At 43.5% G+C, this 19,702-nt stretch overlaps 1 protein-coding gene across 1 annotated transcript in view; it reads right to left on the reverse strand.

Moving 5' to 3' along the window:
- SEPTIN9 (septin 9) overlaps positions 1-17,506 on the reverse strand; it is a 191,159-nt gene extending 173,653 nt beyond the window's left edge. Inside the window, exon 1 of the mRNA XM_069951615.1 lies at positions 17,392-17,506. Coding sequence (XP_069807716.1) covers positions 17,392-17,413 — 22 coding nt within the window. The 5' untranslated portion in view covers positions 17,414-17,506. The remainder of the gene's footprint in view (positions 1-17,391) is intronic.
- Between the last annotated feature and the right edge of the window lie 2,196 nt (positions 17,507-19,702).

The following is a 19,702-nucleotide window of genomic DNA, read 5'->3' on the forward strand; positions in this document are numbered from 1 at the left end:
TCTCTGCTTTCCTCCAGACTATACAAATTTAGATCCTTATGCTTCATGCCTAGTTTGTAGCCCGTCTTTGGACCATTGTATTTTAGCTATATCCTTTTGTAGGTGAGGTCTCCAGACCTGGACACAGTATTCCAGATGTGATGTCACTAGAGCTCTATACGGCGGGATCACAATCTCCCTCTTCCTACTGGTTATACCTCTAGCTATACAACCCAGCATACCATTATATATACAGCCCAGCATACAATTATATATACAGCCCAGCATACCATTATATATATACAGCCCAGCATACCATTATATATACAGCCCAGCATACCTTTATATACACTCACCGGCCACTTTATTAGGTACACCTGTCCAACTGCACGTTACCACTTAATTTCTAATCAGCCAATCACATGGCGGCAACTCAGTATGGGGAAGAAAGGTGATTTGAGTGCCTTTGAACGTGGCATGGCTGTTGGTGCCAGAAGGGCTGGTCTGAGTATTTCAGAAACTGCTGATCTACTGGGATTTTCACGCACAACCATCTCTAGGGTTTACAGAGAATGGTCCGAAAAAGAAAAAACATCCCGTGAGCGGCAGTTCTGTGGGAGGAAATGCCTTGTTGATGCCAGAGGTCAGAGGAGAATGGGCAGACTGGTTCGAGCTTATAGAAAGGCAACAGTGACTCAAATAGCCAACCGTTACAACCAAGGTAGGCAGAAGAGCATCTCTGAACGCACAGTACGTCCAACTTTGAGGCAGATGGGTTACAGCAGCAGAAGACCACACCGGGTGCCACTCCTTTCAGCTAAGAACAGGAAACTGAGGCTACAATTTGCACAAGCTCATCGAAATTGGACAGTAGAAGATTGGAAAAACGTTGCCTGGTCTGATGAGTCTCGATTTCTGCTGCGACATTCGGATGGTAGGGTTAGAATTTGGCGTCAACAACATGAAAGCATGGATCCATTCTGCCTTGTATCAACCGTTCAGGCTGGTGGTGGTGGTGTCATGGTGTGGGGAATATTTTCTTGGCACTCTTTGGGCCCCTTGGTACCAATTGAGCATCGTTGCAACGCCACAGCCTACCTGAGTATTGTTGCTGACCATGTCCATCCCTTTATGACCACAATGTACCCAACATCTGATGGCTACTTTCAGCAGGATAATGCGCCATGTCATAAAGCTAGAATCATCTCAGACTGGTTTCTTGAACATGACAATGAGTTCACTGTACTCAAATGGCCTCCACAGTCACCAGATCTCAATCCAATAGAGCATCTTTGGGATGTGGTGGAACGGGAGATTCGCATCATGGATGTGCAGCCGACAAATCTGCGGCAACTGTGTGATGCCATCATGTCAATATGGACCAAAATCTCTGAGGAATGCTTCCAGCACCTTGTTGAATCTATGCCACGAAGAATTGAGGCAGTTCTGAAGGCAAAAGGGGGTCCAACCCGTTACTAGCATGGTGTACCTAATAAAGTGGCCGGTGAGTGTATGCAGCCCAGCATACCATTATATATATATATACAGTCCAGCATATCATTATACATACAGCCCAGCATACCATTATATATACAGCCCAGCATACGATTTGCTTTCCCTACCGCCTGGTGGCATTGTTGACTCATTTTTAAACTGTCAGAAACCACTACCCCTAAATCCTTCTCTTCTGAAGTCTTTTCTCAGTATTGCCTTCAATCATTAACAAGGTTTTCCAGGGAAAATTTATTGATGACCTGTCCCGTGATAGGCCATAAATATTATATCTGTGGGAATCTGACACCCATCACCCCTACTGAAAACCTGTTTATAATGCCTACACAGTGACTTGCAAAGTGCCTAGCATAGTACCCCCAAATAATTTCCACACAATTTTGAACAGACAGTTCCTCTGACAGTAATTTGACCCACACATGTTATAATACATAGGACCATAATAGTGTCAGGTAGTTAATGCCCTGACAGTAAAACCTAAACTACTCACATAACTCCATTTCTATATTGCACCCAGTAGTGCAGGATACATGAGATCATGACTAAAGAGAACCTTTCACCCCAGCACCCAGGGAAGAGCCCACCAGACCCACCAGTAAAGACCCGGATACTTACCCCATCCTGCAAGTCCCTCTCCAGAAGCCGTGCTGGGACCAGCTTCTGAAGTGGGACTTGCAGGATGGGGTAAGTATCCAGGGCTCAACGGGGGGGGGGGGGGGGGTCGGGAAGGCTCTGCCGTGGGTGCCAGGGTGAAAGGTTCCCTGTAATTTTTATCAAATGCCCATTGGAGGCAGTCAAGAAAACAAAAATTGCACTTAGTTTCTTTGGAAAACCAAACGGCAGAAACAATTAGGCTGGGTTCACATGTATTTTATTCATCCATTTTATGCAAAAAAATAAAAAACAAACAATGAAAAACTGATAAAAAAAACTGATGGATTTGTGTGAATCCGTTTGGATCAGTTTTTCCATTGACTTCCATTATAAAAAATCAGATCAAAAAGCACCCTTTTTTTAGCGTACATAAAAACATGGTTAACCATGTATGCTAAAAAAAAAAAACAAAAAAAAAAAAACAGATGCGTTTTGAAACCTTTTTTTTTTAATGGAAGTTGATGGAAAAATGGATCTAAATGGATGCACTCAAATGTATCTGTTTTTTCATCCGTTTTTGCATAAAATGGATGAAAAAATAAAAGGATTGCAAAAACCAATGAGAACCCTTACTGATAAACTAATGAAAATTAAAAGTTTAAACTCTCATAGGCTGTCAAAGCAACATTGCAAAAAAATTATAATAGCAATAGTAGGGTTGATTGGCGCTACAGTTTGAGGTGAAGGTGTCACACACTGTTTTGCACTGGTATGCGCTTCACCGGTCCTTTGAAGCACATACCAGCATGAAACGGTCTGTAACCTGCACCTGGCTGGTGTCTGTCCTTGTGATGTCCACGCTTTTTAGAAAATAAAGAATCTGGATTAGTATTGGATTAGTGAGTGCGGCATTCTATTTCTTATCCATATCTTTAAAAATATAATAATAATAACTTTTGCGTAAGTTTAAACCAGTGTCATGGCTGGGAAAAAGTCTTGAAGAAAGAGCTGGATGCAAATTTTATCATAATCTGCCATTGTTTAAATCACAGATTAGACCTGGCAGTTCGTGCCAATATTGTAGCAATGAACGCAATAAACAATTTTTAAAGCTTAATGGAAAAAAGGAAAAACACTGTTTACAGTCACCCAAACACAAATGAGTTCAAATGAAAAGTAACTGTTACTTTTTGACTCTTCAGTTGACTTAATGGCAGTCCACACTATGGAAAACAGGCGGATTCCACTTGCCTGCTATCTGCTTCAATGGGATGCCTTGCGCGCCTCTGCTCTCCGCGCGAGCCATCCCATTGAAACATAGCAGGCGGGATTCCAAACGAAGTCCAGTGTGAACGGGCCCTTAAAGTGAATCTGTCCTTACTACATTGCACGCCAAAATAGAATTGCTGTGAAAACTTTAGACACTTTTACAGCTGGACACTTTTTTCATGTCCAACATGAATCAAATTTAGTATTGACCATGTACTAAATAGTAAATCCATGCACAAACATGCACAGCCTGCCCAAAAGACCCTTATTCCCCCTAATGCCTTTTAATGAATTTAGAGAGATGTTCAAAGTAACTTATCATGTTGTTAAAAGAGGAAATAAATTGTACTCACCTTCCCCACATCCTCCCTTCAACTGATGTCTATTGCCACTGCTCCTGGCTTTGGCCCAGGGAAAGGGCTGGTTAGTGACCCTGCTGCAGCTAGTAATTGGCGATTTCCAGGAAGTGCCGAGCAGTAGGACTAGAATGGAGCAGAATGGTGGGTGCTGGGGTATTGGGGAAGGTGAGTACAGGTTTTTTTTTTTTTTTTTTACCACAGCATGGGCATAATTGTAAGTCTTCAGAATACTCTTGTAAAGATGCTGTAAAAATATGTCTGTGTGTTTGAGGAAAGCTTTATGTATGAAGTAAACTAACAGTTCAAGTAAGTAGGTTGGCTCACATACTGATGGCAGCAACATCCTGCCAACTTTGCCTTGGGCGATAAAATAACTTGTCCTTCCACTATAGAAAGCCTGCCAGTGTCAATGAATTTAAGAAGCAAGTTTTATTGCAGAAACTTACCTAAGTGGGGCTCATGCCCCAAATCTATTTTTATCCTGCAAAAACAACCTAATTCAGATGTGCGAAACAGATTTTTAGTGTAAAAACTAAAGAATTTGTACAGACAAAAATAAATAAATAAATAAATAAAAAGATTAGGCATACTTATAGGAGTAGTCTGCTTTTTTTTTAGCAAGCCCTGGTGGCCACATACCGCAGCTCTGGTCCCCGGAAGCTTCCAGGTCCGGCCAGACTTCTTCTTTAACTGCCCATCGCAGCCATTCTGACGGGGTTCCCGCTGTTTGGTTTAAAGTCCCTTTGAACCCTTTTTAAAAATGTGTCCTTCCCCGGGCCACCACTTCAAGTGTTGTAGTAAACATGCTCATCAATATTGTGGTCTCCAAAGGAGCAGTCTCTGCTGTTGTATTATAAACTAATCTTGTTTTATGGATTTTCCTATGTTAGTCATAGATCAGATTCGCACATAGTATTTGGTCCTCATTTTGGTTGTTTTTTTTTTGGCCAAATCTGGAATAGAATTGACAACAAGGAAAACTATAACTATAATGAAAAGAATGTATTATTTTTCCTGGTTAAGGCTAAAATGTGGAAATCCTTTTAAAATGGTCCATTCAATCACAATGCCCATGGGGACTGGGAACTCCATTGGGAAAAGGACATAATAAAAAGGTTCTGATTCTATATACAAATGCAACATCCCATAGGACAGAATCATTCTGACAACCAGAAGGGGGCATAACTTGTGACAAGCACAGCGATAAGCTGGGGGCACCTTTGGGTAGGTTGTTCCATGGCCTTATCTCAGTTTTGGTCATGTTCTGTCACAGCATGAGGGGTCCCCACAGGCCTGCTCAGTCCCTACAACACCCTGTGAGCAACAGTAAATCCTCCTTGACTTTGAACTTTTTGCAATAAAATAATACAGGCTTTTTCACAATATAGGGAACACTGTTGTAGCATAGTATACTGTATTTTTCGGCATATAAGACGACTGGGCGTATAAGACGACCCCTGATTCTTAAGAAGATTGTCAAGGGTTCGCCTTATACGCCGGAAAATGTTAACCCCTGCCTGACCGCAGCCCTGGCAGGGGTTGACTGCAGCTAAGTAAAAATACAAAAAACAAAAAAAAACTCACCTAGGGCCCATTTCCGGCATGGGCGCGCCTCCCGTACTGTTCCCGGCACAGGCAGTGTGACGTACACAACCTGCCCCGGAGAGGGAGATCGCTGAACCTCTCCCGGGCAATCAAGCGTCTCATCGGAGAGGCTCGGATAGGCTGACAGGGAGAATGACAGAGGCTTCGAGAACTTCTGGCGCCTTTCTCATTCTCCTGAAGCTTTCCCGGCAGCCGAGCGTCTCCGAGCCTCTCCGATGAGACGCTTGATTGCCCGGGAGAGGTCCGGCGATCTCAGGAAGTGTACGTCACACTGCCTGCGACGGGAACGGTACAGGAGGCGCACCAATGCTGGGAACAGGCCCCAGGTGAGTTTAATGTTTTTTTTTTTTTTTTTTATAGTGGTCACCCCATACGGTGGCCATTTTTGAGCCTCCCCACCATATGGGCCGACCATACCCGGTGTATAAGACGACCCCCCCAACTTCTAAGAAGATTTTTTGGGGATCGAAAAGTCGTCTTATACGCCGGAAAATACGGTACTTAACAATCTTGAAATACACAGATATTCTTTGGCTACAGCAGTGATTCCCAACTTCTTAAAAAAAAAAAAAAAGTACAGTCCTCCGGGCTGTGCGTTTGCTCTGTCCAGTTTCTCTACCCTCTTGGCTGCGTGGGAAGCGTCTGCATGGCAGATGTACAGCCCATGACGCTCTTTACTTCCCGCCATAGAGGAGCACACCAGGCCATAACCCTGGCAACAACTCCATTCATTTCAATTGAACAGAGCTCCAATACCGCATATACACTGAAGACAAAAGTGGCGCTGTTTTTGTAAAAAAGCCATTTTTTATAGCCCTAGATAACTCTTTAACTTACAAAATCTTTGTATATTCTGTAAAATTTTCACTCTTTGTGGAAATCTTGATTCCTTCTTTTTTTTCCCCCCTAGAAAAGTCTAATTAAAATGAATGGAATCTTTATATTTGTAGCCCGTGTGTGAGAAAGCGGCACCGAGGACTTCACACATAATGTTACACAGAAGAAATTAATTTAAGTGGAAGACAAATGCGTTACTCATGGGATGATCATAAAACTTTCATTGTCAGACTTTAGCACAATATATTGCTCTGGCAGACAACAGTTTAACCATTAAACAGATCTCCACCAGAACCAGTTACAACAGCTGATCTGTGCTAAACAAAGCAGCCCGGCAGGGAGGGGGGCACTGAAAACAGAACCCGGCTCATAGACACCTTGTGCAATTTAATAGCCAAATATGGGCACAATATATAGCCCTGGTAAGCAGCAAACCCTTAAATCTAGCATGTACAGTATACGCTAGCCATAGCAGTCATTTACCATACAATAAGCTAATATATATCAGCCTGACATGTAATGTATAGCATCCAGATATATGACTTCCCAGGGCAGCTGGACAAAATGAAGACCGGACTTACAGTGAGTAGCAAAGAAGTATAATACTATAAAAACTGTGAAGATTATCAATGGTGCAAGCCAATGGGAAAACATTGCTTCTTACAAATTGTTAAGGTGCGTTCACACTATGGAATCCGCTTGGAGAACATCCCTGCGCAATCCTGCTTCGCTCTCTGCCCGTCCGATAGACTCCATTCTATGGTCAGGTAGAGACTATAGCATGGGCGGAAAATCAATCGTTAACGCGCGGGGTGAGCGTCGGAATCCGCTGCATGTTCTCTGCGTGGATTCCGTAGTGTGAACGCACTAAAGAGGTTGTCCTGGCAAAATCAACAGGATAGGGGAAAAGTAACAGATCGAGGGGGGGGGGGGGGGTTCGACCTCCGTACACCCCTATGCTCTCTGTCTCTGTGTTATGAATAGAGCTGCGGCTATGGCACTGCTCCATTCATTCCTATGGAGGTGCCGGAGAGAGCCGAGTACAGCGCTCTTCCGTCTTACTTGGCTCTTTCCGGCTGCTCCATAGGAATGAATATAGGCACAGGTACGGCTGTATTCATAACAGAGAGGCTGATCCCCCGATACGGAGATCGGTGGGGGGTAAAGAGGTTGGACCCACTGCGATCTCTTACTTTTCCCCTAACCTGTGGATAGGTGAAAAGTTGACTCTGCCCGGACAGTCTCTTTAATGCTTTATTAAATTTTATCAGTTCCCTTTTAAATTTTATCGGTTCCCTTTGGTGATTTTTGTGCCTAATTTTATTTATAGACACTAGTGATCAGGGAGACTGGCTCAGTTGCCCCTAGCAACCAATCAGATTCCACCTTTAATTTTTCAAAGATTCTGTGACTTTCTGTACTGGCCGGGACGTCATGTGTTTAGTTTTTAACCAGCACAAGACTAAAAATCTGCCTTCAGGAGACTGGACCTGAATTTCTGGTAAGTTCAGCTTTGCTTTAAAGCACGATAACAAAAAAAAAGTATGAATGTAAATTGCAAACTTACTGTCTATGACATCTACTGTTGATTTCGATTTTGAAAGTAATAATGACAGGTACACTTTAAGATTAATCATATAGGACATAATTTAGCCTAAACTGGGAACCCAATTCACGTGTTAAATGAGCCTCCTCTCATGCCGCATACTAATGGAGCTTAAGAACCTTCAGATACAGTCTCATCATTGCTTTGTTAATGGCTTTCTATGATTCTTCCCACACAAGGTGAGGTACATTCTCCAGTAATCTCTGGTGAATAGGAGAAATGTTGTTGTTTTCAACCCAAACAGCAGCTCACGCAGGAAAGAATTGGAAATGAGGCAAAAGATGACAATGACATTTCTCTTATTCACTGTGCGGGTCACACAAAGGTGACAAGGTTATCCTGTCTGGACTGTGCTGGCATTCTTCTATGTTGATAATTGTGGAATGTGACCCATGTGTCACCTCCTTTCTGTCAGTTGTCACCTCTCTTACTAGAGACATGGTTGGAGTACTACTTCTTAAGAAAGCAAAGACATGGATGGTGTATGAGAAAAAGATCAAGAATGAAAGTTAGGGCCCTATTATACGGGATGATTATCGTGCGAAAAATCGTTAAATCGTTCAAATTTAAAAAATAATTGTTCTGTGTAATTGCAGGCAACGATCGAAAAATCGTTCATATGTCGTTGATCGTTTATTTAGATCTGAACCTAAGGGTCCTATTCCACCGGACGAGCAATGACGTTTACTGGACCTATTCCATGGCCCCGATGATCTTGAAACAAGGGCTGCAGGGACATCGTTACCAATGTCCTTGCAGCCCTTGCTTCATACAATACCTGTCCGGGCTGCAGGTCTTCTTCTCCTGGTCCAGCGAGCTGCAGCAGCTTCGGAGCGGGGCTGTCTGAACCGAACAGACCGCTCAGCCAATCACTGGCCGCGGCGGTCCTGGCCAGTGATTGGCTTACCGGTCTGTCAGTTCAGACAGCCCTGCTCCGAAACTGCTGCTGCTGCGCGGGCCCTGGGGATAAAGTCCTGTGGCCCAGACAGGTAATGTATGGTTCTGCTGAAATAGTCGGTCGCCGCCGCACACCGCTATTCAGCCGCAGCAATGCGCTGGATGCGAACGATGATTTTAGGTCTGAACCTAAATGAACGATCAGCCGACATCTCTTTATTCCACTGAGGGAAAATCGGCCGAATCAGGCCGAATGGGGCCGATTCGGCCGATTATCGCTCCTGTGGAATAGGCCCCTAAAATTATTGTTAATCGTTCGCTAATCGTTCGCTGTAATTCCACGTTCGTTCGCTCAAGTTCCGCGTTTTTTCACTAATCGTTCAGTATAATTGCACATTTTTTATTGTTTTTCTGGGATCAGATGGAGTAGACAATCACAGTAACAATCGCAATAACGATCATAGTAACGATCGTAACTAACGATTATCGTTCTGTGTAATATGGTGAACAATTCCAGTTTAATGATAAACAATCTCGTTTGCGATCGTTTATCGTTAATCGTTAAAAATCGCTCAGTGTAATAGGACCCTAAAAATGACTAATGGTGTTAGGACATGTTAGGAGTACTCCAGCAAAAAACTACTACTTCCAGTACTTATCAGCTGCTGTATATCCTGCAGGAAGTGGTGTATCCAGTCTTGTTTTCTATGAGCATTTGCTACTGCTCTGAACAGTTCCTGACATGGACAGAGGTGGCAGCAGAGAACACTGTGTCAGATTGGAAAAAATACACCACTTCCTGCAGGACATACAGCAGCCGATAAGTACTGGAAGACAAGATTTTTTAATAGAAGGAAACTACAAATCTCTGAAACTTTCTGATACCAGTTGATTTGAAATAAATAAATAAATAAAATAAATCAAGTACCCCTTATAACACCCATTACTGTTTAGAAACCTAATCCTTCATCTATTTCCTACAAGAACACTCGTCTCCCTGCTCATTCGGGTGAAGGTCTGAGAGGGGTTGGTCTCAGCCCCAGCAGCCGGAATGACAGGTTCCCTTTAAATCCTATACAGGTAAAGTGTTGACAAGATGGCAGGTGGGGCCAACTAAGAACATGCACATGAGGTACATGGGCATTCTCTTATGTATCATTTTTATTACTACTTATTAGTAAAGATTTATAGGGTTACAACACAAACATTATCGTTGTGAAACACGTTTTAGGTGTGCAATGTAGATTACTCAATAATATATTTCCAATTTTTTTGTTGCATTCGACTATAGCAGCAGGAACAATGTAAAGGTTAATCACAGTTTCCGAGAATATGAACCCTGGGTGAACCTCCTGCACATCAGTATACAGGCATCCATAAAGGCTGACAGTGTTTTACTAAACTCTAAGGGAAAGCTCCACATTTTGCCCTCATCTGAGCTACCAGCACAGTGCTAGTCTAAGGGTGTTATTACACAGGCCGATGGGGGCCTGATAATAACTGTAAATGAGCGCCGATCTGCTACATCGGCGCTCGTTTAATGGGCCTATTACACGGCCCGATTATCGTTTAACAAGGGCTGCAGGGACATCGTTACCGTCAGCTCAGACAGACCGCTCTGAAGCTGGAACGCGAGGGACCCAGGGAGAAGAAGACCGCAAGAGGAGCCCTGCAGCCTGGATAGGTAATGTAAATCGCCAGCTGCTGGCCACGCACCGCTATTACACGTAGGGATGCCATTAATTATAGGTTTAAACCTATATCAACGATCAGCCGATGACAACAATCATCGGCTGATCGTTGTCATAATTACCTGCAACGATAATTGGCCGGATAGGGCCGATTTGGCCGATTATCGTTCCATGTAATAGTACCCTAAGGCTGTGTACACACAGCCTTTTTCAATGCGTTACTGCATCACTAATGGTCCTTTTACACGGGACAATTGATCGTTTGTTTTTGCACGATAACGGTCAAATTCGAATGATAATCGTACGTGTAAACGCAGCGAACGATCAAACGACGAGCAAAAAAAACGTTCATTTTGATCTTTCAACATGTTCTCAAATCACCGTTGATCGTACGCAAAAAATTCGCAGATTGTTCCGTGTAAACATTCTTTCAGCGATTTCACCTATGTGTGAGACAGGCTTAAACGATCGCAAAATGATCGCATAGCGAATTTTCCGTACAATGTATCGTTCCGTCTCAACGCTGATCGTTATCAAAAAAACATTGTTCTTTCAAAATCGTTAATCATGCGATCGGGCGAATTATCGCACCGTGCAAAAGTACCATTACTGCAGCACACGCAGTAATTAATCATTTCATTGCTATGATGTGAACGTATCATGTGAAGGGTATGTGTCCTCTGTTATTCATGTCCCAAACTACTGACACTGTTAGATAGCTTTTAGGACAAGGACACACATGGTACCTTCATATATCTGTCTGTGCTTCCATTATATGAAACATGCTTTTGTTATACAGTAAGAAGAGTCAAAGAGGCGTTCCTAAGCTCCTGAAGTGCAGCAAGCTATAACACTCCCCCCCTCTCCATTCCTGACCCTGCTTGGGATTCAGCTTCAGGGTGTCAAGCAGAGAGGGGGAGAGAGGAGATATTCCAGCTGACAGCTATTAAGGAGCTTGGGAAAGCCTCTTTGACTATTTTTGCTAAAGGATAAAGCATTTTTCTAAATGCTGGAAGCCCAGACAGATATATGAAAGGTACCATGTGTCTCCTTGTAATAACAGCATCTAACAGTGTCACCAGTTCGGAACGTCAACTACAGCTGACACATTACCTTTAATTGCAGAAATTGATCAAGTCATTGCAGTAATTTATCATTTAATTGCCATCCAGCCATCCTTCATTGTGTTGTCACTATGGGTCCATGTTCACGTATAGCGTTTAATTAGCACTATTTTGCCACAAAACGTACAATTCGCTGTAAAATTGCACTGTTTTTGGCATGACTTTTTCCCCATGATTGCGCAATTTGCAGCAAAACACCACTGATTGGCGCTAATTAAAGGGAACCTGTCATCACGCCCCCCCCCCCCTCTTAAATCTACCCCACCCCTGCACAGGGCCCTGCATACATACCCACTTCTGCGTGTTTTTCTCCCAGTGCCGATCCCGCTGCGGAGATCTGGCCAGCGGCTCATCTGTGCGCTCAATATGCAAATGAGCGGAGATGAGTCCGATGGCTATAGGTGGGGTGGGTTCGGGGGGGGGCTGCTCTGGGTGACAAGTTCCCTTAAACGCTAATTAAGCGCTATACGTGAACAGAGCCTGAAACTCACAATCAATCGATCAATCCCAAAGTGCTAAAGTTCTGCCTTGTTTCACTTTGATCCCATAGGCCTTGCTCTTCGACGGCTATCGGTGTACCTCTAACATATCTGCTTAGTTACATATGGCCAAACTAGATGAACCCATAATTTTGGTCCTGCATCAAAAATTACCGACATCATCCTTTCCTTAAGCAATGATGAGCTACAGAGAAAACTATTAAACCCGGTATAATATTCCATTGAATCCTTTAATTGCCACCATTACCTCGTGATTATATTGCTTTGCAATGACTGAATAATGATACAGGAAATTACACAGTGTGTCAATGGGGTAAAATAAACATACAAGGATTCGGTGTGAAATGACAGATCTCCAGCACCCTTGGGTTGTACGGTGAGTCCATATGAATTGGCTCAGCCGGCCCATTGTTCGTAGGGTCAATGAGTTTTGTCAGGTCTGGCACGTTCCTGACACAGAGGTGGAGTCGCTTCAGGGTGTGCAAGTAAAGCCTTTCTTCTTACACATTGTGTCATCGCAGCATGCTGGCTCTTGCCTGACATCTTAGTGGAGGGATAACGGCGATGATTGCACAGTATGGGGGATGGCTTAGCAGATGTGTGTGCGTACACGAATCCTTCAGAAACATGGTTAGATGCCATTTAGGCAAAAGAACGCAACTACTGCCCATTAGGCCCACACCTCCTCAAACATGGGTGCCCTCTGATCAACAATTTATTCCGGGCACGTCTCATGATGTTCATTATAGGAGCTATGGGCATGACCCAATTCGTCTATTGAATAGAAGTGACCTAATGCAACAAATATGAAGACAGTAAAATCACTACAGCAGTCTGTTGGTGGTAACTGCAATGTATATAGTAAAGTTAGCGTATACTTTGCAATTGGATACCGTCTTCAGCAGCTCGAAAAAATCGAGAGTCAATGTCCACTGACATGAAAAGCTTGTGCAATAAATGGATTTGCCAGATCCCTTATGGCAAAAGAATCTTTTTGTAGAAGTTGTCTGCATTGGCTTACAGATGATGGGGGAGATTTATCAATCATGGTGTAATGTGAAACTGGCTCAGTTGCCCCTAGCAACCAATCAGATTCCACCTTTTATTTTCCAAAGAGTCTGTGAGGAAGGAAAAGTGGAATCTGATTGGTTGTTAGGGGCAACTGAGCCAGTTTCACTTTACACCATGTTTGATAAATCTCCCCTTAGGTGTAAAGTGAAACTGGCTCAGTTGCCCCTAGCAACTTATCAGATTCCACCTTTCATTCCTCACAGACACTTTGGAAAATGAAAGGTGGAATCTGATTGGTTGCTAGGGGCAAATGAGACAGTTTTACTTCACACCATGTTTGATAAATCTCCCCCGAAGTTCCTACATGACACAGGGCCCTATTAAACAGGACCATTATCATGCAAAAAATCGTTATGTTGGTCAAATTGAAATGATAATCGTCCCGTGTAATTTCAGGCAACGATCGAAAAATTGTTTGTGACCCTAAAATCATCATTAATCACTCACAAATCGTTCAGTGTAATGCTGCGTTTACACGGAACGATAATTCGCCAAATCGTACGATTAATGATGTCAGAGTAATGTGTTTTTTTTCATAACGATCAGCGTTTAGACTGTACGATTCGTCGTACGGAAAATTAGTTTTGTGATCATTTTGCGATCGCTTGAGCCTATCTCACAAATTGGTTAAATCGATTTCTCACTCGTCGTTTGATCATTCGCAGCGTTTACACGTACGATTATCGTTCGAATTCGATCGTTATCATGCACATTTGCACGATAATCGTTCCGTGTAAACACAGCATCCTTCCACATCATTCTTTCTTTTGCTGGGATCAGAGTAAACGATTGTAGTAACAATCATAGTAACGATTGTAACCAATGAATATCGTTCTGTGCAATGCTGCGTTTATACAGTGCGATAATTCGCCCAATCGTATGATTAACGATTTCGAAGTAACTATGTGTTTTTTATAACGATCAGCGTTTAGACAGAACGTTATATCGTTTGGAAAAATCGTTATTGCGACCGGTTTAAGATAGGGTAAATCGGTGAAAGACTGTTTACACAAAGCAATCTGCAAATTTTTAGCAAACGACCAACGATGATTTGAGAACAGCTTGATCGGTCGCTGTGTTTAAAAGAGTCGATTATCGCTCAAACGCGATCAAAATTTGAACGATAATCGTTCTGTGTAAACGCAGAATAATATGGTGGACGATTTCAGGTTTGTTCGCAATCTTGTTTGCGATTGTTTATCGTTAATCGTTAAAAATCGCTTTGTGTAGTAGGACCCATAGGCTACAAATAGCAGTAAAGGTGACCATACACCTTCAGCAGTCTTTGGCTAAACGTTCATCAGGCTGACAGCTATCTCTTTCATGGACCTCACACATGTCAGAATGTTTATGTGTTGTCAATGGGAAGAGGGGAGGTAGTGGTTTATCTTCCAGAAACCAAAAAGGTCTGGCAGTAAAAACCTAACATGCCCAACAACCCCCCCATCTCATCTGTTGGAGGAGAATTAGGGGCCTATTCCACGTAGCGATAATTATTATTATCGCTTCATGGAATAAATACAACGATCAGCCGATGACAACGATCATCGGCTGATCGTTGATATAGGTTTTAACCTATAATTGTCGGGCGCCGACCACACATTGCTAGGTGTAATAGCGGTGCGTGGCCGGCTGCTGACGATTTACATTACCTATCCAGGCTACAGGGCTTCTCTTGTGGTCTTCTTCTCCCTGGGTCCCGATTGCTCCAGCTTCAGAGCGGCCTGTCTGAGCTGACAGGCTACTCAGCCAATCACAGGCCGGGACCGCCGCGGCCAGTGATTGGCGGAGCGGTCTATCAGCTGAGACAGGCCGCTCTGAAGCTGGAAAGCGTGGGACCCAGGAAGAAGAAGACCACAAGAGAAGCCCTGTAGCCTGGACAGGTAATGTATAAAGTTTAAGCAAGGGCTGCAAGGACATCGGTAACAATGTCCATGCAGGCCTTGTTAAACATTAATCGGGCCATGGAATAGGCCCAGTAAACCAACGCCGATCTAGCAGATCGGTGCTCATTTACAGTTATTATAGGGCCCCCATTGGCCCGTGGAATTACACGCATAGGAGGCCCCCATATGCGTTAGAGATTCAGTTGGCATCAGTGGTGCATTATACTTACCGCAATCGCGGCTGAGCAGCTAATGACGCGCCAGAGGGGGGCTGGCATGAGGGACGGCTGGAGCGGTTCGGCTGGCCTCCCGAAAATGACGTCATTGTCACAAGATGGCGGCCGGGGGTCGACACGAATGCGGTAAGTATAATGCACCACACTTTTGGGTCTAGCGTGGGTGGAGAGGAACACGGGGAAGGGGGCCATTCACATACATAACACACATTACAAAGTTGTTTAACTTTGTAATGTGTGTTATTTTGTGATGAATGTTTAGCGCCGCACTACCCCTTTAGGGTATGTTCACACTTACAGCAGATCCGCGGCAGATTACATTTAAATAACTGAACACAGCATCAAATCTGCATCTACTGCAGATCTGCTGCGGATTCTGTAGGTGTGAACGCACCCTTATTAAAGTGATATTACTCTACGTGCGGTTCTCCGCACCATCCACGAGCTTAGATGCTGCATTCGATATATCCACCTGTATAAAACTAGCCTGTGAACACAGCATTAAATCTGCACTGTAAAATCCGCTGCGGATCCGCAGCGGATTTTACAGTGTGGATTTAATGGTGTGTTCATTCATATATGTGCAGATCTGCAGCAGAAAATCAGCTGCGATCAGGTACGTGTGAAGCTACTCTAAAAGCAGATATCCACCATGGGACACAATCATTACAGTCCATTAATGTACTCTGTAAACACATTGCATAGCTTGTCCTGTCCTTATCCCAGGTTATATACTATATTAGAATCTAGACTAACAATTCTACTTGCTGTTATTGGAAACAGTTGACAGGCCAGGTGTCAAGCATCGCCATAACAGGTTACCTGAGCATCTGTAATGCAGTAGCACAGTTAGCTTGTACTACATCACATTAGTATATATTTTCTAAAATATTTTAAATCCTTTAGAAACCTCTGTGCAGATATTAGCCCAAAAAGTTAAGCAGGGAGAGTTCAGCTCTGAAGCCTGCAGAACTGTGAATGCAGACAAAGCAGGTACATGACGGGTTGGTAAAATTTTTGCAGTTCATAGTTTTGCAACTTCCGGCCTCTTGGGAGAAAATATCAGATGAATTGGATTATAATATAAATTGCAGCATACAGTATTACTATTTACAATTTATGCTTATGTATATGCCACGTTACTGTTGTACAGGTCATTTCACATAGTGTAAATGCTATTGCAGTTTTTGAGCCAAAGCCAAAGCGGCCTACCCTTAAAGGGGTTGTCCAGCGAAACTCTTTTTCTTTTAAATCAACTAGTGTCAGAAAGTTATACAGATTTGTAATTTACTTCCATTAAAAAATCTCAAGCCTACCCATACTTATCAGCTGCTGTATGTCATGCAGGAAATGTTTTATTTTCAGTCTGACACAGTGCCCTCTGCTGCCACCTCTGTCCATGTCAGGAACTGTCCAAAGTAGTAGCAAATCCCCATAGAAAACCTCTCCTGCTCTCCAGACTGGAAAGAATACACCACTTCCTGTAGGACATACAGCAGCTGATAAATACTGGAAGACTTGAGATTTTTTAATAGAAGTAAATTACAAATCTCTGGCACTTGCTGGCACCAGTTGATTTGAACGCAAATAGTTTTTGCTGAACCAACCCTTTAAGAAATTACGGCTCATGCTTATGACCTTATAACCATAAGTTGTCTGCAGGTGTCACCAAAAACAGCACAAACTGTTCATATTGATATATACTTCATGTTATAGGTGGCCAGACATTGATAGACTCAGCTGCTGTCCACCACTAAGGCGCTGTATATGTCTGAATGGCTCTCTGGCTCCTTTTCTCTTTTCAGAGAAAGTGTGACAACCGGCGTCACTAGCTGCTGAAATGTCTTAATGTAGGTCAAAGTTCCCTTGTCCTTTCTTTGCTCCGAGCTCTTGTAATTACGACCCATAATTACAAACCACAAATCTGCAAGGTCGCACAAGTAAGTCGGTCGGTACGTGTGAACGACAATGCTCAGACAGTACGTATCTCCCATTGGAAACAATGAACTGGAAATGATCGGATCTTCTACTTTCACTTCATTCCGCAACGTGCGATCCGGTTTGTTCCAAAGGTTTAGCATCTACTTCCTCTTCTATTTTCCATAGTGAACAATTCTATCTCACTCCTTGATCACGGTACATATTAAAATGGAACTTTTTACATGATAGTAACTATATAGGGGGTGACAGCAAAGAAGTGAAAAAAAAAATTGCGGTCCCCTTACCGGAGGTAGATGACTTCCTCATGGCACCCCAAGGCTCTTTTTCAGCTTCCTTAGCCACGTTCCTCAGGGAATTCTGACCTCCCGGGAGAGACGACTGCAGACTGGGGAGGGCAGAGAAGGGAAACACACTTACACAGATACACAATCAGTACACTCCCATTTGTTCTCAGGAACACACCTTTAGTGAACTTGTGCACACTTATGGAATGCACCAATGCGCCGGGACGCAGAGGGTATACTCCTGGCATCTCAGCCCTGACATCATTTTTTTTTTTTTTTTTTTAACCCTTTCCCACGGTTTGCAAGCAAAGAAAGCGTTAACCCCTTAAAAGCTGGCAGAATCTGAGTCATTGTGAGGCTGGAGAAACAATGAGCGCTGTGTTCTCCTATTCTGAGAGTGTTTGTTTTGCTGCTCTAGTTGAAGTTCATTGGCACGAAGGTTCGGCTGCTATTCACATCTTCCGAAAAAGTCATATAATATGGATTGAGTTTATGGTGCTGACGTCGACGCCGGGTCAAGGACGTTGCTGTGACATTGAGATCTGAAGAATTATATTGGAAATTCTATCTGAAACTTTTTATTTCTTTGCAGTTGTGTCTGGATGATAGCTTTCGTATCAGGAACTAATGTAAAGGTGATGTAAGGGTTCTCTGTGAGCTGAAAAACATAGCTGCTTTCTTCCAGAAACAGCGCCACCATGTCTTCAGTTTGTGTGTGGTATTGCAGCTCAGTTCTATTGAAGTGAGCAGGCAGTAATACAGTGCACAACCTGAGGACAGGTGTGGTGCTTTTTTTTATTTATTTTTTTGCAACTATATTTTTCCAACCATGGATAACCCCCTACATTATTGTGAGCTGAATTCTATCTTTCTACCATGTATATCCCTAATAACTTATATGGGTATTTTTAAAGTGTACCTGACACTTTAAAGATTTGAGATGTTATAGAGACATGTCAAAAGTTTTGACTGGTTGGAGACCGAGTATGCAGACCCTGACCGTCTCCTAAAAGGAGTGAGCAAAGAAGCGCACGGCTGAGCTCCTCTCTCCCTGCTCTGTGTCCCATAGATTTAAGGTACTATTACACGGAACGATAATCGGCCGAATTGGCCCTATCAGGCCGATTATCGTTCCGTGTAATAAAGACACCGATCAGCCGATGATCGTTGATATAGGTTCTGACCTATAATCGCTGGGCGCCGACCGCGCACTGCTACGTGTAATAGCGGTGCGCGGCCGAGGCTGACGATATGCAAAGAGGAATACATACCTCTCCAGGTTGCAGGGCTCCGCTTCCTCTGAGCTTCTCCTTGGGTCCCGCGCTGCACCTTTAGAGCGGCCTGTCTCAGCTGGTAGGCCGCTCAGCCAATCACAGGCCAGGACCGCCGCGGCCAGTGATTGGCTGAGCGGCTTGTCAGCTGAGACAGGCCGCTCTGAAGCTGGAGCGCGCAGACCCGGGGAGAAGCACAGAGGAAGAGGAGCCCTGCCACCTGGACAGGTAATGTATACAGTTTAAACAAGGGCTACAAGGACATCAGTAACAATGTCCCTGCAGCCCTTGTTAAACGATTATCGGGCCGTGTAATAGGCCCAGTAAACGAGCGCCGATCTGGAAGATCGGAGCTCGTTTACAGGTATTATCAGGCCCCCATCGGCCCGTGTAATAGTACCCTTACATTGTGAGTCTATGAGTTGGGAGAGAATGTACTTCGCTTACACTCTTCCCAGCTCACTATAGAGATTGGACAGGACATGAAAACAAACACCCTAACTAATAAAAACTTTTGAATTGCCTTAACATTTCAAAAGTTTTTTGAAAGTGACAGCACTCATTTACAGTTATCAGTTCCACCTAACTTTTCCAGGTTCCTGAATGACAAATCTACCTATAGACTATAATAAAGTCGATCAACCATATTGCTTCTAGTGAATACAGGGGCAGCGGCTATTATGTAACAGACATGGTATATATTTTACTGTAGTGCAGAACACCTCATTCCACCCCCATGCTTCTAGCAATGGTACAGCTGGTTGGGGATAGTCCAAGCTAGGTAATCTCTATCAGTACAAAGTGCTGCTCTCTGTCAAAAAAGAAACTTTTTTTTTTCCTTTCCAGGCAGTTGTGAGGGTAAACATATCCAATTTCAGCGAGTAAAGGGGAGGGCTGACGTCAACTAGACATGCACATTCAGGACCGCCAGTCATTTAAGATGAAGAGAAATCCTTCGCTATTAACTCCGCAGACACATAACATCAATACGTTTCCTTTATTCTGACAGGGGATAGAAGGAGGAATGTTCTGCAAGGAAA

Source organism: Dendropsophus ebraccatus, chromosome 14, assembly GCF_027789765.1.
Source record: "Dendropsophus ebraccatus isolate aDenEbr1 chromosome 14, aDenEbr1.pat, whole genome shotgun sequence".
In the NCBI taxonomy this organism is placed as follows: Eukaryota; Metazoa; Chordata; class Amphibia; order Anura; family Hylidae; genus Dendropsophus; species Dendropsophus ebraccatus.